Source organism: Choloepus didactylus, chromosome 23 (genome assembly GCF_015220235.1).
Source record: "Choloepus didactylus isolate mChoDid1 chromosome 23, mChoDid1.pri, whole genome shotgun sequence".
Taxonomy (NCBI): Eukaryota; Metazoa; Chordata; class Mammalia; order Pilosa; family Megalonychidae; genus Choloepus; species Choloepus didactylus.
In genome coordinates, this window is record NC_051329.1 from 18,828,249 (window position 1) to 18,855,192 (window position 26,944).

General features: G+C 40.5%; 1 protein-coding gene across 7 annotated transcripts in view; it reads left to right on the forward strand.

The window, feature by feature from the left end:
* Nucleotides 1–7,452: 7,452 nt before the first annotated feature.
* BICDL1 (BICD family like cargo adaptor 1) overlaps nucleotides 7,453–26,944 on the forward strand; it is a 104,000-nt gene continuing 84,508 nt past the window's right edge. For 3 of the 7 annotated variants that reach the window (XM_037817113.1, XM_037817114.1, XM_037817117.1), the window contains exons 1-2: nucleotides 7,457–7,993; nucleotides 14,123–14,338. In XM_037817113.1, coding sequence (XP_037673041.1) covers nucleotides 7,565–7,993; nucleotides 14,123–14,338 — 645 coding nt within the window. In that variant the 5' untranslated portion in view covers nucleotides 7,457–7,564. Of the gene's footprint in view, nucleotides 7,994–14,122; nucleotides 14,339–26,944 lie in introns of all 7 variants that reach the window. The other 4 variants (XR_005214025.1, XM_037817116.1, XM_037817112.1 and 1 more) reach the window with 3 other exon arrangements.

Genomic DNA, 26,944 nt, shown 5'->3' on the forward strand with positions numbered 1-26,944 from the left:
TAAAGAAAAAGATCTAACAAATGTTTGGCAAATTCTTGAAGTGAAATAAAACTAAGAAATGTCTTAAAATAGCTTCAGCTGAATGATGTATGTAGCAAAACACATCAGCAGTGTGTTGGGGCCAAGATTATTGAAAAGAAGCAGGAAAATGGGAACACACAGAAAATTAAGTCACAAATCTTTCTAGATGTGGGCACTGGAGAAACCAAAAATAGCCAAGTCTTGAGCATAAAGCAGTCATCTTCTGAAAATTTTGGGCATGGAGACAGCCAAATCATTAGAAGAGGGAGGGGGAAAGTAGAAAGCAATTCAGCCCAAAGCAGAAGGTTTTTCTGTTTGTTCGTTTGCTTGCATGGTATGGCTTTATTATGGGCTGGTTTCCCAGAGGAGAATTCCTAAAAGCAGCCAAAGCACTCTTGGGCTCATATCATAGCCTCCCCTGTGAATAGCCCATTTATATTTTTCTCTGTTTCTCAGGCAACAAACCCCTATGGTCAAATTATAGAAGACCGTCTTTTTAGATCACAGTTTCTCAACCTCAGCGCTATCGACCATTTGGGGCTGGATAATTCTTGTTGTGGGGTGCTGTTCTGTGCATTGTAGGATGTTTAGCAGCATCCTGGCTTCTACCCATTAGATATCAGCAGCTTTCCCTTTCTGGTTATGAAACCCAAAACTGTTTCCAGGCATTGTCAAATGCCCCTGGGGGGTGGGGGGTGGGGAGCAAAATTACCCCAGGTGAGAACCGCAGGTGTAGAGGATGAAAGGATGATCAACCAACCCAACCTCTTATAACAGTGATGAGGGAAAGGAGGCCCAAGCACATTAAATGCCTTGCCCAAAAATGGACAGCTGGTTAATGGCAGACTAAGACATGGACCCTGGCGATATATGTAGCAAGATACATCTTCACTCTCAGTAACCCCACTAGAGCCAAACTTTAGTCATTTACATTGTAACATCATGACTTTTGCCATGCCCAACACTATATTATTAACTATTTTTTATTTAAGTCAATACATTTTTAACTGAAATAAATTTATTTTAAAAGGAAACAGGTATGTAGGGGAAAAGAAAACAGATAGGAAAAGTAGGAAAGATTCTCAGAGTGAGAGATCTGTGCTCAGTTATTTTATATTTATCAGACACCCATATTCTGCTTTCCACGTGCCAGGTATCACTTTAAGTGCTTTAAATACAGTATATGAAATTCTTTTATCTTTACCATGCCCCTATTAGGTAAGTACTATTATTATCCTCATTTTATAAAGGAAGAAACTGAGGCATAGAGATCCAAGGTCTCTTAGCTCCTAAGTGGCAGAGCTGCGATTCCAGCCCAAGCACTGTGGCTCAAACTACATGCTTTTGATCATTAAGAAGAAAGACTGGAAAGGCTGGATCAGGATGGAGAGAAATGGGTCTGGGGCCAAAAACAATAGTGGTCAGGAAATAATGGGCAGAGGTAAAGACAGCTGGATAGAGCATTGGGCATATCTTTGGGAAACGGAGCTCTCACATGGGAAAGAAAAGTTAGCCAGGATGGTGGTGGGAAATGATAGAAGCTGGGAGAGAGGGAGTCTGAGCCCCTCATATCAGGGGTGGGGGCAAATGAGGCTTTTACTAAGGAGTACCAGGCATTAAGAGAAATGAGAAGCCTGTTGGAGAAGAAATATGGAGGCTGCAGGCAGAAATTTAGGCAGATTGGTGATCTAGAGGAGTAAAAGGGAGAACAGGGTAGGGGTTCAAGGCCAAGGGGAGGACACTGGGAGGGCTGAAGGGAGTTGTGAGGGGATCTCAAGGTGAGAGTGGAGAGATGGGAGGGGCTGCTGCATTTTAGGTGGGGCTGGGAAGGGATCAGCTGGGTGAGCTGGGGGCACCGGGATGGGTAACAGAGAAGGTGCCCTCATACCAGGCAGGGCAGAGTGTCTGCTGGGGACCGCTGGTGAGCACTAGCCTCTCGAGTCAATGTTTTTCCCCTAAAAACAAGTTGAGAACTACCAGGAGTAATCACACCACATTTTGGAAAATGTTTAACTCATTTCTGAAAAATATAAAAAGCTTTTGGGTAACACTTTTAGAACTGAATTTTTTTGAGACTCTTATGTTTCATGACTAGTTCATAAAAAAAAAAAGCACACACTTGTAATTACTGAATGAAAATATCAAACATGGGACTGCTTTTATCACATGTTTTGCCAGCTTCTCATGTTTCTTCAACACTTGACTCCTCAAAAACAAATTTTCTTGAAAATGTTTTGTCTTTTATACTTTCCAGTTCTTAGAGATGAAGATGTTAATAAAAATAAACAACTTGGGAAAGTTCTATGAGTGATGTCATATTTAGAAAGACAATCAGGATTTCTAAGAAGGAAAATGTCATGTTTTATCTCTTAGGGGTGTAACAGTACTTATGTGGAAATCCACCCCACGATATGTTAAGATGGGTCATACCCAAGACCACTGGAATATCCAGATATCAAAACTAACATTAATATGAATATAATTTAAAGGAATATATAAATGATAAAAATGTGAAGTAAGGCATAGTAACTAAAAGCCAGAACTTTAGAGTCAGACAGACCTAAAACACTAGCATCATGGGATCAATACACACTAGTATACATAGGTGTTACATACTAGCATTATAGGGTTATTATGAGGATTAAATGAGCATAATGTCATATAAAGTACTTAAAGAACATAACACTAAATACATTTTAGCTATTATTATTCTAGCATGATCTAAGCAGAATACAAAAATTAAGAAGCTTATTATAACCCTGAGCATTTTTTAAGCTTTACTTTGAGAGTTTAAACTCCTGGCAATAGTTACTGTGAAGGTAGGTAGTTAATTCTGCTCGGCTCAAGGCAGATCTATCAGTCATGAAGAGCTGTAAATCAGCAGTTCTCAAAGTTGGTTCACCAACTCCCGGAGTTCCCCAAGACCCTTTCAGGGGGTGGTATATGAAGTAAAAACTACTTTCATAATAATTGTAATGATAGCACTTCTACTTTTATTGATAGTAGTAAAACTAATTTCATAATACTGATGACCTAATACAATTTTTGTTTTTTGCTGTGCTGACATTTGCACTGATGGTGCAAAAGTAATAGTGAGTAATATTGGTGATAACTTTGCCTGAATCAAGGCAAGGGGCACCAAGCAGTATTGCAAACCATAATATTCTTCACAATTCTTCACTCACATGCACTCATAGGGGAAAAAAAAAAAAAAGCCAGTTTCACTTAAGAACATCCCTGATGAAGCAGTCAAAAGTATTACTTTTATTAAATCACAACTCTTGAGTACATGTCTGTTTAATATTCCATGTGACAAAATGGAAAGTACCCACAAAGCACATCTGCTGCACACTGATGTACGAAGGTTATCTTAAGGATAAGTACTTGTCCCACTGGGTCATGAACTGAACCAGCCATGTTTTTCATGGAACACCACTTCTAATTGAAAGTATAACTGACAAATCATGATATTCAGATTTGAGTATTTGGCAGACATTTTCTCAAAAATTAATGAAGTCAGTCTGTCACTTCCAGGAAAATAATGACAATATTTGCTACCAATATTTGAGCTTTCGAGTGAAAACAAGAATTTTTGAAAATCTGTACCTGCCTCAGTCAACTTGATGGCTTCCCAATACTTACAGACTTTCTGATGAGTTTGGTGGTGATATTAATGAATACTTTTTTTGTATTGTATAATAATATATGACAATATTTAGAAGATCTGCATAACTCAGTGAACAAAATTTTTCCCAAATGACCAATACACAGTGTTACAGAATTATACATAGGTAAAATTCCATTCAAACTGGCATATTGATCAATAGATTTTAGTTTCCACCTTGCAAAAGGCATTTAAAAAACTATCACTTGTTAGTTTTGATGTGATATCAAAGAATAATATCTATAATGACCTGAAAATGTTATTAAAATATTCCTCTTTTCCAAACACATACCTTTGCGAGGGCAAATTGTCTTCATATATTTCAATCATAACATTTCACTACAGATTGAATGGAGAAGCAGATAAAAGGAATCCAGCTTTCTTCTTATTAAGCTAGACATCAAAGAGATTTAAAAAAAAATGTAAAATAACACCACTCTTCTCACTCAATTTTTTTGATTTGGGAAAATATAGCTATTTTTCATAAAAATAATTGGTTATATTAATATGTAATCAGTTTATTGTATTTTTAAATGAGTATATTTTTTAGAATTTCTGTTTTAATTTTTAATATGATAAATAACAGTATCTAAACCCATGTAAACTAAATGTTGTTGAGGTTCTTAATAATTTTTAAGAGAGTAGCAAAAAGTTTAAGAACCACTGTTCTAAATAGTTTTCTAAATTCAGGCTGGTTTCCTCTAACCATTCATAAGAAGATAGTACTTAGGGCCACATCCATATGAGAAAATGACCATTTCTAATAACTTGACGCAGTGGAAAAGTGTCAGGAGGAAACCTCAAGAGGTAGAGTCAGCTCTATAAGAGTTCATTGAACTCAAGTAAGTCAAGTCTAAGTCCTTTTTTGAAAGATAGGCTGCATGGCTGCAACAAGGAAAAATAAACAGCTGAAACTCCTTTTGATTAGGAGCCCTGTTTGCACTTGATATGCATCTCTATAAATAGATTAGGGAGAAACATGTCTTTTTCTGATTCAAAAAAGACAAAAGGGAGCTGCAATTGGATCTCACCATGGGCCCACAATTTCTGTTCAGGGGGAACATAAGAAAAACTGTTCAAACATTCCATTGCTGGAATGGAACAATGATCAACTGCAGAGACTTAGCTCTAATGACAGCTGTGGGAATCCCTCTATCTTCTGTTTCCTTTTCAATCAACAAATGAACAAAACCCCAGTCCCGAGAAGTAGGACCTTTCCAATTCTTCACTTTAGTCAGAGGGTTGAAAGGGATGTAAATATCTGAACATTGTTCAGGTTCTGACTTTAATAAGGAGTAAAAGCCACAGGAAACCATTTGACCCATTTTAGCCTGTTGATGTCCTGAAATTTCCATCTCACGGTATACCGATTTGTATATATTATGTCCCCCAGAGAAAGCCATGTTCTTTGATGCAGTCTTGTTGAGGCAGACATATTAGTGGGGATTAAGTTGGAACCTTTGGATTAGGTTGTTTCCATGGAAATGCGCCTCACCCAACTGTGGGTAATAACTCTGATTGGATAATGTCCACGGAGGTGTGGCCCCGCCCATTCAGCATGGGCCTTTATTAGTTTCCTGGAGCACTATATAAGTTCAGACAGGAGTGGCCTTGCTACAGCCAAGAGGGACACTTTGAAGAACGCTGGTAGCTGAGAGAGCAACTGCAGATGAGAGACAGTTTGAAGATGGCCATTGAAAGCAGACTCTTACTCCAGAGAAGCTAAGAGAGGACAAGTGCCCCAAAAGCAACTGAGGGTGACAGTTTTGAGGAACTGCAGCCTAGAAAGGAATGTCCTGGGAGAAAGCCATTTTGAAACCAGAGCTTTGGAGCAGACACCAGCCATGTGCCTTCCCAGCTAATAGAGGTTTTCCCAACACCATTGGCCATCCTCCAGTGAAGGGACCCAACTGCTGATGTGTTACCTTGGACACTTTATGACCTTAAGACTGTAACTGTGTAACCAAATAAACCCCCTTTTTAAAAGGGAATCCATTTCTGGTGTTTTGCATTCTGGCAGCATTAGCAAACTAGAACACACGGGGATGAAAAGAATCGAGGCAGGGTTTAACTAAAAAATGGGCTGTCATCCAAGAGGAAAGGAAGACAAAAAGGACCAATACTAGCTTCGGATGGGATTGTTTGTGAACCTAGGTGACTCAGGGCATCGCCAGTGAAGTCAAACCAAGAACTGATTGGTTTAACTGGAATTCACCCAGTAGCCTTTTCAATCCTCCTTTTGACCATTACAAGAAGCGGTCCGTCTTAGTCATGGACAAATTACCATTTAATTTCCTCAAAACTTCTCATATAAGAGGAAAGTAAAGAATAATGCTTTATGTGAACCCTGGCGTACGCCTGCCTGGATGACCTGGACAGACGTCTCCATCCCTCGAGGCCTCGATTTCCTGCTCTAAAATGGGAAGCGTGACAGTCCTTACTTTAAAAAGTTCTTGTGAGGATTAAGATAATGCATATAAAGCACTTACCACAGGACATGGCACATATTAGGTGCCCAATAAATGGCAATGACTGTTAGGGAGATTCGTTGCTTCATATTCCTATCTGTGAGCAGTTCTTTCCCGTTATTTCTCCACACAGCCTCCTTCTCTCGGGGCTGTTGATCTCCGAAGCATCTGGCCCCTCATATCCCTGAGTCATCACCATTAAGACGCAGAGTTTCCAGTCATCCCTCCTCCTGCTCTCTAGGGCTCCCTCTTCTGACTGCTTAGCTCTCCTGGGGGCCCAGACCTAAATTCCGTGACTGCGAGTCTCTCTCCGGGCTTGGCCACCCGACTTGGAGGCATGTCCCCAGCCCTCTCGACCCATAGACCATTCAAGAAGGGGCGACCAGACAGAGCCCCGCGGGATGCTGCAGCGCGCGGCAGCCGACAAGTGCGAGCGAGGCTAGAGGCGGAACTGCGCCGCGAGGTGAGCTCGAGGCCAGGGGCGGGGCCCCACGGCGAGGTGAGCGCGCTGGGGGCGGGGCCACAGCCGGAGGTGGGCGCGAGATTGAGGGCGGAGCCGCGCTGGGACCGTTAGCGATGCGCCTCCAGCCTCCGCAGGCGGCGCGCGCAGCCGCCCCTGCCCTGAGGCGGCGCGGGGGGTTAAGGCCGCCGGCGCCACCTGGGCGCCGCTGAGGGGACCCGCGGGCCGGCGAAGCCCGCGCGGGCGCGGCGAACAGGTGCCCGCGCGCGTCAGGCGCCGCGGCCAGGGGCGGGGGAGAGGGGACGCGGCCGGAAGCCCCGGGCGGGTGCGGCCGGCCCGGTGAGCGGGAGGAGCCAGGGAAGGCAGGAAGGAGCTCACCGGGCTGCGCGGCGCGCAATGTGGTGCCGCCGCCTCGGCCCCTGCTGCAGCAGCTGCCACCGCCGCCGCTGCTGCTGCTGGGGCTGCCGCCGAGCCGGAGGACATGGAGCGCGGCTGCAGAGGGCGGCCGCCGGCAGCAGCAGCAGCAGCGAGCGTCGCAGCGACGGCGGAGCACAGCCCGCCCCGTGAGGCGCTGCCCGGCCGGCGGCGGCAGCAGCGGCAGCAACAGGGCGGCTGAACACCCGGCGGCGGCGGCGGCGTTTCTGCTCGCAACCTTCCGTTTCGCTTCGAGTTCCCTCGGTTTTCCCTTCTTCACCTTCGCTTCCCACCCCTGGTCCTCCTCCTCGGCGCGCGCCGAGCCGCTGAGCCCGGGGGCGGGGGGAGGGGCGCGTGCCGCCGGCGCGGGGGAGGGGCGGGGCCGGCGCGCGCCGCGCCCAGGGCTCCCGGAGACCCGGGGGACGCGTGCCGCGGCGCGGGGCGCGGGGCGGCGAGGCGGCGAGGCGGGGCCCCTCCCCCTGCAGCCTGGCGCGCGCCGGCCGGGCCGCACCGCTGCGGGCTCCGCGCGCGCGGGCCATGTCCGCCTTCTGCCTGGGCTTGGCCGGCCGCGCTTCAGCACCCGCCGAGCCGGACAGCGCCTGCTGCATGGAGCTGCCCGCCGCGGCCGGGGACGCAGTGGGGAGTCCAGCTGCCGCCGCCCTCATCTCCTTCCCCGGGGGTCCCGGGGAGCTGGAACTGGCGTTAGAGGAGGAGCTGGCGCTGCTGGCGGCCGGGGAGCGGCAGTCCGACCCCGGGGAGCATCCTCAGGCCGAGCCCGGGCCTCCGACCGAAGGGGCCGGACCGCAGCCGCCGCCCGCCCAGGATTCCGAGCTACTATCGGTGATCCGGCAGAAGGAGAAGGATCTGGTGTTGGCGGCCCGGCTGGGCAAGGCGCTGCTCGAGAGGAACCAGGACATGAGCCGGCAGTACGAGCAGATGCACAAGGAGCTGACCGACAAGCTGGAGGTGAGGAACCCCCTCCAGGGCTGGGTGGGAGGCAGGGGGAGCCCAGGCACCCGCCTAGCCTTGGGCACCTTTGGGAGCCACTCATACACCCCCTCCCCCTTCCTCACCCACCCTGCTTGAATAAAACCGCCTGAAAGGAGGGTAGGGTGGGGGGCTTGGGATTGTTAGATCAGGGCATCCGTTGAACCCACCCGACTTTCCCACCCTGCTCAAGCAAGTGGGTCTATGCACAGCTCCAACCAATGTGGACCGTTCTATATATATACTGTACACAGTATCTAAAATAGAGCTTACAGTATGACTAATTTATACAGCACTGAGGTGATATCTGTATACAGAGAAATAAGAAAGTCGAGGAGCATTTAAAATATGCTTCAGGTTTTCAAAGAAGTAGTTAATCTGTAATCAGGGTGTTAGCCTTAAGCGTTCCAGTTTCAGTGTTAAGGCCTCCAGATGCCCTTGTCTTAACTTCCTGGCAGCTCAGAGTTGTGTGAAACAAGTGCCCCTAAAGGAGCTTTATATAGCCTTCAGATATTCAGAGATTAGGAAACGTGGTTCCACTGCAGAAATCAGGCAAGCCTACATGCCGGGGCTCAACATGTGACCACGGGTGGTGACTTTAATTTGGTTCTTAGTATTTATGCGGATCTGAAGATTATTTTTCTGTGTTCTGGGTCTCACACATGCATTTAGATGGCCACATGCAGTATATGAGAATCATATTACTTTACTGTTATAAATAGCTCTCAAAGTATGTAATATTTCTCTCAGTTCTCTGGACCAAAGTCTTTTGGAGCTAAGCCTGTTTTTGTTTTCTTATCCTTAACTAGAAAAGGGCCTTGAGTGTGATACAGACAGCCAGCATTTTTAAAAATTAGAAAGACTTGCCAAAAAAAAAAAAAAAAAAAAAAAATGGGGAAGGGGGCACTATGGCAGTGGAGACAGCTTATCTTTTTCAGCCTGTGTATTTACAATTGTTACCTATTGTGGTTGTGACCAGTTCTTTTCATTCTTATTTGCAACAAGAGGAGAGTACAGTCCTTATAAAAGGTCTGAAATTGATCCTAGATTGGTTCCACTCCTACTGGTTGAACAGTTGGAATGTAGATTCAAAAACTTTTCTATAGTAAGATTTAAATGTGCCTGTCGTCCTATGACATATCAAAAGTAAATCAGAGGGAAAAAAGGAAGCCAGTGAGTGCCCTGTGATTCAGTTGGCCTGTTAACTGGGTCTGTCAGTTGATGAACTCCTGAGATATGACTCTGAAAAGTGGTTTGTGAGACCTATAGGTAGACTGCCAAAAACCAACCCAGTGAATTGAATTGTTTGGTTTTCATTTGAAGTAGAGGTCCAGAAATAAAAAGGTGTCTTTTTTTAAAAAAAGATATTCAGTTACATGACTATAAAGAAGTACTACTGCAGAGATTTATTCTTGTGATTTCAAATTCCTTCAGTGAGGGACTTGATTGAAGAGACAGATCACTTGAAAGGAACATCGTATCAGTCAATTTGATTAGTGATAGATTTCATAGTAATCCTGAGTGTGCAATTACACATCCTGGGCTCCATGTGGAGCCTTTAGAAGTTTCTTCAACAAAGGAAAAAGATTTCAAAATTCTATAACAAGAAAGGTTCTATTGTAAAAGAATAAATTTCCTTTGACTGTTTTTTATTAAAGTGATAGACAAAAATAAGATAGTTTAAAGCTCTTAATCTGTTTTTTTTTTCTTTTTTTTTTTTTTTCATCTTCACTGCTCTACAGATCAGCATATGAACTCTGGCATTAAAAGTTTATTTTTATAAAGGCCAAGTATCAATCATTGAACCTGAGTGATGGGTACATGGGGGTTCGGTTATAGTATTCTCTTTAGGGTACGTTTGAAAATTATAAAAATTTTAAAGTTTAAAAACAAGGTACACTTAAAAATATTAAGGTATTGCCATCAGTTACTTGGTAATTTTTTTAGTGTTAATGTGAAAGTGACAAACCTGATTAACAGAGGACTACTTCATTTCATGTGCTTTTGCCACAGTATATTTTTGAGCAGCCTAGATTTTAGAATGTCTGCTTAGACAAAGAACTTTGTAAAGTTTAACACTGCCACTACATTTTCAATTAAATTAAACATTTGGGAGCAGAGAACCAGCCCTTACTTGAGAAGAATTTATGATTTCCCAGGAAGTGTCAAGATAGTGGAGTCAAACACATTTTTTCACAGGATGATTTGAAAGATAAACACAGGTGAATTCTGAGAGAGCAATGGGGTTTAACTATTAAATGATGGGACCAGTTTTATTTTAGTCCCATCTGCTCCCTTACTTTGTTTTAAAATTGGCACCTTTCTAACTTCAGGACAAGCAAGCCATTTTCAGAATCTTTTTAAACCATTCATTAGTTAATGTGAATATCTCTCCAGTTCTGTGTGCCAAACCCAAGATTTTCTGTTTTGTCATTTAAAGCATCAGGTGCTTGATCCTACACTACTCTCTCATTAAAGACATATTCTTCCTCTTAAAAGATCTCTTAGGATTAAAATGAAGATTCAATTTAATCTGAAAAAATGTAAGGTTTTGGCCATTTTTTACCCATGAATTGACTACTGTATTTTATTAGTCATTCACTGAATCACGTTTTCCTATGTTTAAATCTTATTTCTTCTGTATCTACCATTAGCCCTTTCAGTTTTAAATTTATATTCAGCCAGGTCCTTAGTTTTTCCCCCAGAACATAAGCTAAAATAGTAACTTGCATTTATACATGTTTTCTCAGGGTTTAAATATATATATATATATTTGTGTATGTGTGTATATACACACACACACATACTTATATTTTTATTTATTTTTAATATATTTTTATTGTGAGATGTAACATATACAGAACAGTGAGAACTTTCGGAGTTCTTTTTTTTTTTTTTTTAATATTTGTTTATATTGTCCAGGATCCCCATTTTTTTCCCATTGCATTTGAGAGTGAATTATCTCTTTCTGCAGGGATAGTTTCTTCCCTCACTTATATGTTCTTCCTCCTTTCCTAGACCAATTCTCTTGATTCTAAATCACTTTTTTTTAAGAGGGCAAAAGTTAAGGTGAAAATGAGTATGTAATGGGAGTCACTAGTAGATTTAAGGAAGCAAACCCAGGGTCCTTGATTTGCATTCAGTACTTGGTCTACTTAAAGAACTGTATTTTTCTTTGTATTTTTCAGGTAACATCCTATACTTATGAGGTTGGTATTGCTTTTTGGTCCTTTGCAGAAATCCGTTTCTGTAAAGGCCTATTTTATGTAGGCTAATGATAAAAACTTTTGTTTTTTGGAGCTTATTTGGACTTGATTTTCCAGAACAGTTTTAGATTTGTGGAAACATTGAAAAGATAGTACAGAGTTCTTATATACCCTGCATCCAGTTTCCTCTCTTATTAACATCTTACATTATTATGGTACATTTGCCACAATGAATGAACCAATAGTGTTATATTACTATTAATAAAATTCTTAATTTATTCACATTTCATTAGCTTATACCTAATGTCTTTTTCTGTACCAGGATCCTGTCCATGATACCACATTACATTTAGTTTTCACATTTCCTTAGGCTCCTCTTGGCTGTGACAGTTTCTCAGACTTTGCTTGATTTTTATGACCTTGACAGTTTTGATATTAACTTTAAAAATGCCAAATAACCCTAGAAACAAGGGAGAACATGGACAGAGCCTGACCTCCACACTTCCCGACATTTTGCCTAGTTTACTATTTAATTTAGCATTTAATTGAAAATGCAATTCTAGAAAAAACCTTTCTTTTCCCAAAGTAGACAAAAGGCCAGATTCTGTGTATTAATAGGAAGGTCTTGATTTTTTTTTTAACCGGTTGGGGAACCTGAAATAGGAAGTTTATCTCATGTCCAAAGAACTGTAAGGACAGAATAAACTGATCAGCACCACCTGTCCTCTAACCGTCCCTCCCCGCACGTGGATTGGATTGTTTCAGTTGCCTTGTTGGGCTGTTCGCTAACAGCTGTTTGGGAATATTTTTAAGTCCCTCTGTTCTTTTAGAGCACAAGCCTGATTTATCTGGCCTCTCAGTTAACACTGTGATTACTGAGGTCTTGGTGTTACCTTCTGCTCAAATCTTTTTTCATTTTGGAAAAATTCAGTAAGATCAAAGGATCACAATTTTAGTTTTGCAGTTAGCTTTTGTTTCTGCATTCCATCTTTCTGAAGTTTCCACGGTGGCTAAAACATGCTCATTTTTGAAAGTTTAGTAATGTGAAGGAAGAAATAGAGCAGAAAATTCTCACACCGATGAGTAGAAGTCCCTCCCTTGTCATTCCTTTTGCTACATGCTCGAAACAGGCTATAAAAAGTGTAATTATGAAGGAATGTGATTTTTTTCAACAGTGGATTAGAGTGGCTATATCCAAATGAGTTATCCCCTTAAAAGTGGTCAACTTGAGAGACTGTACATTTATTTTGGTGAATGCTGATTTTGCTAATGTGCTCAGAATTTTAGTTTTGCATCACTCTATATTTTTTGGCACATTCTTTTGATTGTCCTCAGTCATGGTAAATTTTCATCTTTGGGGGGTAAATTTGACTTTCAGAAACATTCACAGGTCATTCAGAACAAATTTAGGGGAATAAGACAGTCAGATCAAATTGCATAATCTCATTCTTAGCCACGCCTCAGATGTGAAGTAATGGGACTAACTTTCTTGCATGACTAGAAACTGGACCTTAAGGCTTTTCAAAATAAACATTCCAAAAAATACTTGAAAGATGGAACTTAAAATAAGAGTGTAGCTTACCAAGGTAAAGAGATGGATGCCTGAGTACTCTGAAGGAGAGAATTCATATGCTCATTTTAGCTTGCTGAAACAATCTTAGTGATCTATATTGACCTTTAGTGTGCATCAGAATTTCCTGTAGAACTTTAAAAAATACAGATAGATGCCTCGGCCTTATTGTATTCTTAAGTGAATCACAATCTTAGGAATTAGGGTCCACGTGGGTGTTTTGAAGTTTTATACCAATGCTTTTCTGAGGGCACCAGAAGTTGAAAACTATTACTTTAACTTACACCTATATACTCTTTGAGGTAGAGACTTGGCTTCTGCACATATTTTGCTCTTTTAAGTGGGAGAACTTACTTGCCTTTTAAAAAGAGGCAACTGTATTTGTCTCACTGAAACAAAAAGATGTTATTTCCTTCAATCCAAAGGAATCCTTTTCTCTTGAACTGTGACTTCAAACCTTTTGTACTTTTTCTGCATAGCATTTGTCACATAATTTATTACTTTTATCAGTCTCCTCCGCTGGAATGAAAGCTCCATAAGGGCAGGGGCCTTGCCTGTTTTGTTTAGCACTGTGGCCCATAGTAAGTACTCAAGAATGAATGAATGGATCAGAAATAAATATGCAGTGCTTTATTGGCCATGATTTAAAGTAGACCTGAGCCTGAGCTTGCTTTAGTGATTTTGAAATAAAGTGCTGTGTATAGCAACAAGTATTTATTAAGCAGTGATTTAGAGCAACTAAACAGTCAAGTGACTTAGATACACATCCCAGCTCTGCCATTTACTAATATTGACCTTGAGCTTAACTTAACCTCTCATCTTCTGTTGCCCTGTTGTAAGAAGAAATGGTTCATTGAATGGAATCTCTGAAGTTCTTTCCAGTTCTGAAAATTCTGTGAATTTAAGTGCTTGCTATTATATCAGCCATAATAGATGATTCTAAATGAAACTTTCTCTAAGAAAATGGATATTTTGGTTGTGGGCCTCATTTTTAGTTGTTTAAATATATAGTTCACCAATTGATTAGATGACTTGCTAAATGTCAAGGAATGCCTAAGTGTAGAACCCCATTCCCAAAGACAGGAATAAACAAGTATGATTAATACCATTAAGTATTTTCAGTAGGAATGGTGTTGTTTGTGAAATCTCCCCTACTCTGGATGAAGGGAATCTTTTGTAGGTGTGAACTGGGCGACATACATTTGTCTTACACAGCAGAGTGTTTTCTTGTTGACTGATCCGAGAAAAAGAAACTTAGGAGAGTGTGAAAAGAGATAAAAGAAAGGCTGTGAATTTCTAACAGTTTCTAAATCTTCTTCACTTTTCACCCAGCATTTAGAACAAGAGAAACACGAACTAAGGAGGCGATATGAGAACCGAGAAGGGGAATGGGAAGGGCGAGTGTCAGAGTTGGAGAGTGACGTGAAGCAACTACAGGATGAGTTGGAGAGGCAGCAGGTTCATCTGCGGGAAGCCGATCGTGAAAAAACACGGGCTGTCCAGGAGCTATCAGAACAGAACCAAAGGTTATTGGATCAACTAAGTAGGGTGAGTCACAAGTTAAATGAATCTGTGGTGTAAAATTCCAGAAGTTGGAACAGAACTTCTGTGAAATGTCAATCACATATAGCTATGGTAAAAACAGTTCTGATCTTTGTTGCCTTTAGTTTTGATATCAACTAGTTAAGTGTATCTTCCACCTACAAGAACTTCAGCAGTTTGAATTAGGAGTCAAGAGCCAAGACCCATCTTTGTCATTAAACAGCTAGATGAGACTTTGACAAATCACCTAACTTGGGAGTTTTCTCATTTGTAAAATGAAGGAGTTATGCTTAATGATATCTGACATAGCTTATACCTATAGAAGTCTTTGGTTCTTTTACCTAGAGAAACTGTTGCTGGGAAAATTATGTTAATGCATTTAGTTCAAATATTAAAAGGGGTCACCTTTAAACTGAAAAACTTAGGGAAATTTTCTATAGCAGACGATTTTCATTAATGTTGCATTTGAGAATATACATTCTTGCATGCTGTTTAAACATAATAGGAGGTCAGCGTGTGCCATTATATTTAAAATTTGTTTTATTTCCAAATAAATAAAGATTATTTATTTGTACCTTTATAGGATGGTATAGGTATTAATTAACCAAGGTCAAGACTAAGATGATTGCAAAAGAGGTTGAGGGCTAAAAAGGTGAAAACTTAATTTAAATACAGAATGTGACTTTAACAAATGCAGGAATGCTGTTAATGCCCTGGTCTCTAAATCCATCTACTTTTCAAAGTTAAGAGCCAAGTTTCCTATTTGTGCCTCAATCCTTCTTGTGTATTAAATACAAAATTGCAGTTCTTTGGTTTACAGAGAAAAAAGAACTTTGACTCTGCTCTCATCCCTAAGCCCTAAAGTTCTTCTGAGAATACTGTCTTGTCTTCTGGTTAGTGTTTGGTCCTACTCTGGGAAAGCTTTAGCCAGATTCCTGGCTCTTCCACTCATTTGATGGTTGACATTATATGAAATTATTTCACTAGTTTGTCATTGGCACTCTGAGACTGGTGAAAACTTTCATGCCTCCTAAGTAGGTGTGAAATAATATTACCCCTGGGGAGAGGGAGAGGAAGTAGAGGAGATAGAGGAGAGAGAGGGAAGAGAGGAAAGAAAGAAAGAAAATGATGCCTAGTAACTTGGAAAATAGCTAGTTACAGGGAAATATCGGAATATATGTGAAAGGTGAGAATTCAGGTGATAGGAAGAGCTAAAGATCTTCCCTGCATTTTTCCCATTTAGGGAATCAAATCACCTTACCTTCTTTGATTGTTTGGGAAGCAAGAGTTGGACAGTACTTTAAGAAGTCATTTTACAGGGCCATTTCTGTAACAGCATTTCTTACTCAGTTCTAAAGCCTTTTTCAGCAACTGGGAAGGGACTCTCTATTCTATGATTTTATAGGTTTTTGAGTCTTTTCATTCATTTTTCATGAAAGGGTAAACGAACCAGCTAGGCCTGGCCAAATTGATTTATTTGTTCAAAAACATTTGGTACATATTTTGAGCAAGGATGGTCTTATGGGAACTTACAGAATGAATACAACGAACCAGGACAGTTAAAGGGAAAATTAAGATTTCTTGGGGATTGAGTTCGTCTCACAAAAATGTGAGCAGAAGCAGACTCAGCCCTGCTTTCTGATCTGGCCAAGGGAGATGAAAAGGAGAAAGCAAACATGACCTGGCATAGTGAAACAACACAGACCTTGGAATTTAGATCCATGTTGAATCTTGACTCTGCTTCTCATTAACTGAGTGACCATGTTTGTGCCTCAGTTTCCTTATCTTTAAAATGGTGGTACAAATTTGTAATTTGCATAAATACTGTTGAAAATGAAATTGTAATGTGTTTATGTTGAGCAATATATGAAGATCGGGATTTGTTTCAGCTGTTGAAGGTTATTTTACTAATGCATTATCTTTATAGTTGAGGTTCCTTTGCCCAGTTCCTCTGAAAATCCCAATAAACTGCTCCCAAAAGAATATATGAGGATAACATATCCCCTAAATCTAGATTCTGATTATCCTCGCTGGCCTTGAATATGTGCCCTTGGGGACTTTTGTGGCTTTTTTTTCTGTTTCTCTTTTTAAACAGGACAAGCCCCATGGGGTTTCCATCATCAGCTAGTTTAGATTGCGTTTCATTATCATTTTATTAACTGTATTCTGGAACTGGAGGAGTTGAGTACTTTGAGGTGAATTAAGATTCTCATAGGACAAGATAGCAACCAGCTACGATGGTAGAAGGAAATCCTTTTCTTACAATGTATATAATGTGTTTTTAAGCATGAGGTATATAATATCTAAAATGTAGTACAGTATTTCTGTTGCTTTTATCCAGAGTATTTTTACATATGTATTTCCTTAGACTGCCTCCAAAGTTCTTTTGTTTTTAATAACAGCTTTAATGACATATAATTCACATACCATAAAATTCACAATTCATTGTACAATTCAGTGGTTTTTAGTATATTCGGAGTTGTGCAGCCATCACCACTATTTTGAGAACATTTCATCCCCCTAAAAAAGAAACCATGTGCCCATTAACAGTCACTCACCATTCCTCACAACTGCTGACCCGTGGAAATCACCAGTTTACTTTCTATCTCTGTGGATTTTGGACATTTCGTATAAATGGAGTCATACAATATGTGGTCTTTTGTGTCTGGATTCTTTCACTTAGCATAATAGCTATGAACATTACTGTACACATTCTTATGTGAACAAGGTTCTTTTCAGCTCTAAAATAGGATGCTGTGAGCATATGTATCCCCATGGCTGCTGGATCCTCGTGATGAAGGAAGGGATAGGTATTTTCATTTTATAGTTGGGAAAACTTGAGAGACAGAAAGATAACCTAACTGGATTAAGGATCTTATGATTCAAGACTGATTAGTTCCTGTGCTCCAATTTTAAATTGCTTAGGTAGGAGTTAGGATCACAGGCTCTGGACCAGACACCCCTGGGATCAAATACCAACTCTGACATTTACTAGCTGGGTGAACATAGGAAGGTGTTTTAGCCTCATTTTCATCCTCCACTGTGCTGGTTTGAATCTCTTATGTACCCCACAAAAGTCATGTTCTTTTAATCCAGACTTGTGGTGCAGACTTACTGTGGGTGGGTCCTTTTGATTAAATTATTTCAATGGAGATGTGACTCCGCCCATTCAAGGTGGGTCTTAATTAGTTGACTGGAGTCCTTAAGAGAGCAGACACAGATCTCGATGCTTAGAGAAGCTGAGACATTTTGGAGAGAAGCTAAGAGATGAAATCCAGAGTTTGCTTCCATGAGAAGCTAAGAGAGGACCTCCAGTACTCAGACAGAAACACCCTGGGAGAAACAAGCAAGGGCATACAGGAGCTGAGAGAGAGAGAAGCTAAGACAGAAGCCCAGAGACATTTTGGAGAAAGCAACAGAAACTAGAAGCTAACCACAGGAGAGGTCCAGCAGACTCCGGCCATGTGCCTTCCCATGTGACAGAGGAACCCCAGATGCCATTGGCCTTTCTTCAGTGAAGCTTTAGCAAACTGGAACATCCATATCATAGAAGCAATTATATTATTATTGTTACCTGATAGTGTTATGAGGATTAAATGAGATAATGCATATAAAGCACTTAATTACTACATCTAGCATATAGTAAGTGCTCAATAAATGGTAGCCATCATAATAATTATCATGTTATCATCATGTAGATGGGATTTCTGCATCTGGTCAAGCACTGATCCTGAAAGCAGAGGATTCTTTCACTTAGCCTAATGTTTTCTTAGTTCATCCATGTTGTCACACGTATCAGTACTTCATTCCTTTTTATAACTGAATAACAATCCTACCTTTTTATAACTGAATAACAATCCTACCATTTACTCCTGACTGCAGAACCAACATAACTTAAAATAAAATTTCTAAAAGGTTATAGGGAACCATTTTGGGACATTTCTTGCCAACAGAGACACCCCTTGGATCTTACTCAATGTTGTCTGTGAGTAGTGTTCACAGTAGTGTCACTTTCCTTGGGGGTTCCAAAAACTCAACAGAATATTCACACACCAAAGACACATATGCCTACAACCAGTGGCCAATGGCTGCCATGACCAATGGGAAGAGATTTAGAACCCTCATTCAATTCTGTTCTTTGAAAATAATCTCAGACCTACCTTCTCTGCACTCTCCTTTACATTTTATTATCTTGAGTAAAATAGCAAAATCTTTTACTATTTTTTCGATCATCTTTAATTCAACATTCAGCATATATTTATTGAGTAGGGCACTGGGGGATACAGTGGGGAGGACATAAGACCTCTATTTTGTGAAGCTAGTAGGAAGAGATACATAAAGAAGTACACGTATCCACAAGATAATTACAGATTGCAGTAGGTATTATGAAGAGTGATGTGATGGAGAATGACCAGAGAGAAGGGGAGCTACTGTAGAAAGGGTGGCCAGGGAAGGCTTCTTTGAGAAGATAAAATTTGAGCTGAGACCTGTAGGGTGAGGAGACAGCCCTGAACAACCCCAAAAAACAGCATTCTTTGATGAATACTGTTAGACCATGTGCCGGTTTGAGTGCATTATGTCCCTCAAAACGCCGTTATCGTTGATGTGATCTTGCGTGGGCAGACATGACATTGTTGATTAGATTGTAATTCTTTGAGTGTTTCCGTGGAGATGCGACCCACCGAACTGTGGGTAATGACTCTGAATAATTTCCATGGAGGTTTTACCCCACCTGTTCAGGGTGGGTCCAAATTAAATCACTGGAGCCATATAAATGAGCTGACAGACACAAGGAACTTGGTGCAGCTGTGAGTGACATTTTGAAGAGCAACTGAGAGTGACATTTTGGAGAGAAGCTGAAGCCTAGAAAGGAATATCCTGGGAGAAAGCCATTTTTGAAACCAGAACTTGGAGCAGATGCCAGCCACGTGCCTTCCCAGCTAACAGAGGTTTTCCAGACTCCATTGGCCATCCTCCAGTGAAGGTACCCAATTGTTGATGTGTTACCTTGGACATTTTATGGCCTTAAGACTGTGACTGTGTAACCAAATAAACCCCCTTTTATAAAAGCCAACCCATCTCTGGTGTTTTGCGTACCGGCAGCATTAACAAACTAGAACAGACCGCAAACTCTTTCAGAGCAGGGACCATCTTGTTTATTGTTGAAAATAGGTATCTAGCCGAGTGGACAGTCAAAATTTTGTTGGTTTTTTGTTTGTTTGTTTTTAAACTTTTTATTTTGAAAAAACTTTCAAACTTACAGGACAGTTTCAAAAATAATACAAACCCCGCACAGAGCTCCAACATTCCTCTGTCCTCCCAGATACCCGGATCTACCAATTTTAACATCTTGCCACATTAGCTGCGTCATTCTATCCATCTGTCCATCTATCTGTCTGTCTACTTTTCAGCCCATTTTCTGAACAATTGAGTGTAAGTTGTATGCATCATGCTCCTTGAACACTTAATACCCATGTACATTTCCTGAGAATAGGATATTCACTTACGTATCCACCTAAGTACAGACATCAAGTTCAATATTGAACATTGAGATAAAGCTATATTCCAGTTTTTTCTTATGTTCCAATAATGTCCCTTTGAGCTTTTTTTCTTCCTTGTTAGATTCCGTCCAGGATCGCATATTACATTTAATTGTCATTGTCTTTGTCTTTTTTAGTTGCTCTTTCTTTTAAAAAATATTTTTAAATTTTGGTAACATATATAGAACATAAACTTTCCCCTCACCCTTCCCAAGCATACCATTCAGTGGGATTAATCACATTCACAGTTTTGCGATCCCTCACTACTTTCCAGTACTAAAACGTTCCCTTCTCCCCAAACAGAAGCCCTGAATCCATTATGTATTCTCCCTGTTTTTTCCACCCCTGCCCCGTAACCTGTATTCTTCTTTCTGTCTTCATGATCTTGCATATTCTTTGATATTTTCTTTGTAGTTATCGTGTGTCTTAAAGTGAACATACTAAATCCATAACAGTCTCTCATTTGCTTTGATACCAACTTAATTTCAATAGTATATACAAATAAACGGTGTTCCTTTATCCTTCCGTCCTCCCACTTTTTTGTAGTTTTTGCCTTACAGATTACATTTTCATTATGAGTCCAAAACCACTGATTTATCATTACATTTTATGCGTTTGTCTTTCAGATCCTATAGAAAATGAAAGGTGGTATTTCAAACTAAAAATACAGTAGCACTAACACTTATATTTACCCATGTTGTTATCCTCCCCCGAGATCATTATTTCTTCGTGAGGCTTAGATCTATTGTCTGTTATCCTTTTCTTTCAGCCTGCAGAACTCTCTTTAGCATCTCTTGTAGGGCCAGTCTGTAATGACAAAGTCCCTCAGCTTTTGTGTATCTGAGACTATCTTTATCTTTCCCTTATTTTTGAAAGACAGTTTATCTGGATAAAGACTTTGTGGTTGGCGATTTTTTGCTTTCTGCACTTTAAAGATGTCTTCCCACTTCCATCTTGCCTCCTTGGTTTCCGATGAGAAATCACACTTAATTTTTTTGATGTTCCCTTGTATGTGTCATGCTGCTTCTCTCTTGAGGCTTTCAGAATTCTCTCTTTATCTTTGACATTCAACAGTTTGGTTATAACATGATGCTGTGTGGGTGTATTTGAGTTTATCCTGTTTGGAGTTTGTTGAGCAAATGAATGTGTATATTCATGTCTTACATTAAGTTTGGGACGTTTTCAACTATTCTCTCTGCCCTTTTCTCTCTTCTCCTTCTGGGACTTCCACATTGCATATATTGGTCTGCTTGATGGTGTCCCACAGGCTCCTCAAGCTCTGTTCACTTCATTCTTTCCTTTTTCTGTCTCCTCAGACTGGATAATTTCAATTGTCTTATCTTCAAGTTCACTAATTCTTTCTTCTGCCAGCTCCAATCTGCTGTCAGAACCCTCAAGGGAATTTAAAATTTTTGTTATTGTGGTCTTTAGCACTGTTTCCTTTTCATAAATTCCATCTCTCTATTAATAATCTCGAGTTCATTTATTGTTTTCTTGATTTCCTTTAGTTCTTTGTATTTAGGACCATTTTTAGAAAAAGTCTTTTGTCTGGAATGCCCCAGGTCTGATCCTTCTCATTGATGGTTTCTAATGTTTTAATCTTTTCCCTTCCCTGGGCCATTGATGCCTCTTTCTTTGCATGTTTTGTAATTTTTTGTTTAAACTTAAACATTTTGACATTTTAATGTGTTATCACTGGAATTTAGACTGTAAGGCATCTGTCCTTTAAAGCTTGTATCTTTGAATGCCACAACTAACAAAGCAAGAAGAAGAAGGGAACAAGAAAGAAAAGACCTTCCCCATCTTTGCAGATTGACCTGCGTGAATGCTCTCCTTCAGAGCTCATCCATACAGTGAGTTTAGAGAATAGTTTGAAGCCAAAGTGTAGGGTCTTCTCCGGTCCTTTTTGCACATGCATCTTGTCTTGGGTATTTGCTTGTGGCCCTAGGAATTTCCCTGTTTACACAGTTCTGTGTCCCCCTTACCTGGTTTCCTCACAGCACCACATGTCCTACAGCCAACACTCCCTTGCCCCAGGCAGCCATGACTCAACTGCTCTTCCACAGTGCTATGTAAAGAGCTCTGTGCGCTGCCTTCTACATGCAGGGCAATTCTGGGATGGAGCGCCTGCAACGAGTCTGCTGATTCAGTCCCTCAGGCCACCACCAGACAGACTGGGCCAGACATAAATGCTCCCATTATGTGCACCGAGGTTACTCTGCTTCCTCCAGAACCGGACCAGGGACCCACACTGGGAGCGTGGGCTGGCGCCACAGCAAGCTGGTGAGGGGATGAGGAAGGGGCCAACCAGGATGCCATGAGTTCCTACTGTTTCTAAGTTGTCTTTTTTTTTTTTTTTTTTTTTTTTTTGATTCAGCACTCACCCTGTTAGTGCAATGCTTTCACTGTTTTCTGGATCTTTGAGAAAGATATTTCTGCAGGTTCTCGCTCCCAGTTCTTGTTCAAAGCTTCTTTCAGGGGACAGAGCCCTGAAGCTTCTCATCATGCCATCTTGATTGGGATGGAGCCAGTTGGTGGTTTTTTATTAAATGACTGTCTAAGATACCTAATAAAGAAATATTTAGAACTATAGCTTTGAAGAATACACAGCTCCTCCATGTACTCTGTAGAACAGATTCCTAGACTATTCCAAACTCACTCCTGTGCTGCGTGTATTCTAGTTGAAAACCAGTGCTCAAAGAACCATGGTATGTCAGTTCAAGGATATCCCTGAAATAGAATGAAAACCCAACCTTCTATAAATTGAGAGGGGTGAGTACAAATGAGAATGGAAGGAGCTTTTGTTACTGATTTGAAGTCTGAACTTCTTTTTTTTGATTATACTGTTTCTCCAGTGTATTTCTGTGGGTTGGTCAGTTACTGAAAGTCAGTAGTTGTTTGACTTTGCCAATGAAGATGGAAATAAATGTTTTAGCTTTTACAAAAAAAATTTCTGTTGTCTCATGGGAGCGTTAGGTTTGGCTATAATTATGACTTTCCCTTTCTTCTAGGGAGCATACATTCTGGACAGAAGAACTTCATGTCTCCATCTGTCTGTCTCTTATCTATTATTATAATACAAAATGGCCAGAGATTCTCCTTTGTACAGCTGATTAGTGACTACTTTTGAGCAGAGCATATAGAATATACAGTTGCTCCTTGTGCAGCCCTGGTTGGCTTCTCCCCAGAATAAAATTGTTGGGAATTAGCCTTAAAATGGTTATATTTTTTCTAGTATTATTATTATTTGTTTCAGTGTTACACTATATTCTTTTAGCTTTTATTTTCCCATGGCCCTCCCCATTAGTCCTTCCCCCCTCCCCTCACTATTATAGCTATATAGATTTCTCCAACAAACCTCTCCCATGTTCCCACACCAGAACTGTGGTCATGTGCCTAGTTATTATGGCTTTGGATATTACTATCTAGTTGTGCCAAATGGAGATGCTGTATCTGGGGCAATATACAAAAGGGGCTGTTCCATTCAATTTCTGTGTGAGACCAAAGGAGAAGATGTTTATTTTGTCCAAAATTTCAATTTTTCTATAGCACGCTATCTAACTTAACCTGTCTGGCCAGTTTATTTAAGCAACCTAATTACATGGAGCCTAAAATAGCAAATGAGCTCTTGTTATTCTTTGTAGCTTAATGTAATACCCTGATACATTCCAAAGTGTTTCGGGCAGAAAATAAAAAAAGAATTTGCAAAGTCCCTTGAGGGATTGGAGAATAAATACGGAACTATTAAACTTCCCCACCTGGGAAATTCCTGATACTCTCAAGCATTTAGGGACTCCCAGTTTAATAAGCCAAGCTCTTGATCTTGAGGCTTGCCCTTATGAAACGTATTTCTGTAATGGCGAAGCTAAACCTATTTATAATTATTCCTAGAGTCACCCCCAGAGAACCTCTTTGGTTGCTTAGATGTGGCATCTCTCTCTCTCTAAGGTAAACTCTGCAAATAAACTCATTACCCTCCCTCCTAGGTGGGACATGACTCCCATGGGTGTATATCTCCCTGGCAACATGGGGCATGACTCCCAGGGATGAGCCTGGCCCTGGCATCATGGTATTGACAATGTCTTCTTGACTAAAAGGGGTGAGGGGAGAAATACAACAAAGTAAGGTTTCAGTGGCTAAGAGATTTCAAATAGAGTTCAAGGTTGTGGAGGTTACTCTTATGCAAACTTCAGCCAGATATTGCAGATTGCCACAGTATGCCAAGCCCCAACCAATAGTGTTCCTGAAAACTCTAATGAATACCAAGGGCTCTATCTAAGACTCTATAATAAAAGTTTTCTTTATTAAGTTTATTTTTTCAGAAACTTAAAACCTCCAGATTGTTCCTATGCCAAATAAGCCCTGAAACCCAGAGGTACCAGTCTCTCCAAGCACATCAATCAGTTGCATTCCCCTACCCTGTAATGTCTCACCCCTTTTCAGTATGAAGAAGTTAGAAGGATCATTCCTCAGATATCCCTGAAGATTGAGAGAATGATCAAACGATATGGAGGAGTGGTAACTGAGAAGTTGGGATGTAACAAATGATTATGACTACTGAATCACTGTATAGTTTTAGTTTCTAGTATATTAAAATAGCCAGAAGGAAATACCTAAAATTGTGCAGCTGTGAGTGATGTTTTGAAGAGGAGCTGCAGCCAAAAGGGACACTTTGAAGAATGCACAAGAGCTGAGAGAGGAACTGCAGTTTACAGAGACATTTTGAAGACGGGCTTGAAAGCAGACTCTTGCTCCAGAGAAACTAGGAGAGGACAAACGCCCCAAGAGCAACTGAGAGTGACATTTTGGAGAGAAGCTGAACCCTAGAGAGGAACGTCCTGAAAGAAAGCCATTTTGAAACCAGAACTCCGGAGCAGTCGCCAGCCATGTGCCTTCCCAGCTAACAGAGGTTTTTCAGACACCATAGGCCATCCTCCAGTGGAGGTGTAGACATGCAGGAAGACGGAGACATGAGGGAAAAGGGGAGTCTTTTCCAACTCTATCTTTACACATCGAGTCTCCTGACACGGAACAGGAGTTACTGGTTATTTTTGAATGAGAGGAATCCCCAAGTTGTTCGCCAAATCTCAAGATGGTTCCATGTATCCTTAATGTTGCTGTAGTTTCTTATCATCCTGGGATCTCAGAAACTGGGATTAATTAATTTTAAGAATAAGTCAGGAATTAGCAAACAAGAACAGATTTTGAAATTTGCTCTATAACTACTTGTTAAACTTTACTTGGAAATTTATCACTTTCTACATATGTTATATTTTACAATAAAAAAATTAAAGTGTGTGAGGGGGGTGCTGTTCAAAAGGCTGGGTGAAGCCAAAAGGGTTGTTGCTATAGAATCACCAAGATAGGGAGTAAAAATAAAAGCACTCAACAGGAAGCTAGGCTTGGGTCCAAGGCTTGGAGAAACCAAAGTCTGTATTTTAAACTAGAAGGGCTTAGGCCAAGAGATACTTGGAGGAATAGTCTGAAGATTGGTGATGGAGAAGGTTGAAATAAAGAAATAAAGATCCAGTTGTAGTTTAAGTGAAGCCAGGCTGTTTCAAATCTATGTCTCTGAGAGCTTGACATTCAGTGGGGTGTTCTTTTCGTGAGCCTTGGCTTTTCTGGCCGGGATAGGGGTGGATTCTTAGGGAACTATGCTTTACTGAATATCCCTTAGTGTATATTCAGAACTTCTGACTTTGCCTCTGCCCTAAAGTTTTCACTAACAGATTTTAATTATCTTCACATTGGTGTTTTGTTTTGTTTTTTTTTTTTTTTTGGTGGTAAAAAGAACTGATGTTCACTGTAAAATAGAATTCAGACAATACAAAAATGTTTCAAGTAAACAGTGAAATCCCCCATGATCCTCCCTCAAATACTGATTATAGTTTGGTGTCTGCTTTTTACATATATGTATATACACACACATACACAGACACATGTAAGTTATTTTTCTATTTCTTTTTCCTTTTTCTCTTTTTAGGATAATTTTTCTTTCACTTACTGTATCTTATATCTTTTTTTTAATGGTTGTATGCAGTTTCCATGTAGTATATATGAATGTACCATGTTGTAACCATTCCCAATTGAATAGTATGCCGGTTTGAATATATTATGTCTCCCCAAAAAACCGTGTTTTAATCCAATCTTGTGGGTTATTCCTTGCTTATAGAAACACTACTGCTTCTTGAGTGTTGATCTTGTACCCCGCCACTTTGCTGAATTCATTTGCTGGCTTTAGGGGCTTTGTTTTGTATTTTTCAGGATATTTTGCATATAGGATCATGTTGCCTGCAAATACAAGAAGTTTTACTTCTTCCTTTCCAACTTGGATGCCTTTTTTTTCTTTCTCTTGCCTAGTTCCTCTGGCAAGAACTTCCACTACAATGTTGAATAACAGTGGTAGCAGTGGGCATCCTCATCTTGTTCCTGATCTTAGAGGGAAAGCTTTCAGTCTCTCACCATTAAGAAAGATGTTAGCTGTGGGCTTTTCATATATGCCCTTTATCATGTTGAGGAAGTGTCCTTCCGTTCTAGTGTGCTAAGTGTTTTTATCATGAAGGGCTGCTGGAGTTTGTCAAATGTCTTTTCTGCATCAGTTAAGATGATGTGGGGTTTTTTCCCTTCATTCAGTTGATATGGTATGTTTCATTAATTGATTTTGTTGTATTGAACTAACGTTGCATACCAGAGATAAATCCCACTTGATCATGCTGTTGGATTTGGTTTACTAGTATTTTGGTTTACTAGTATTTGGTTTACTAGTATTTTGTTGATGATTTTTGCATCTATATTCATAAGAGATATTGGTCTATAGTTTTCTTGTATCTGTATCTGGTGTTCTAGTTTGCTAATGCTGCCAGAATGCGAAACACCAGAAATGGATTGGCTTTTATAAAGGGGGTTTATTTGGTTACACAGTTACAGTCTTAAGGCCATAAAGTGTCCAAGGTAACGGATCAGTAATCGGGTACCTTCACTGGAGGATGGCCAATGGCGTCCAGAAAACCTCTGTTAGCTGGGAAGGCACATGGCTGGTGTCTGCTCCAAGTTCTGGTTTCAAAATGGCTTC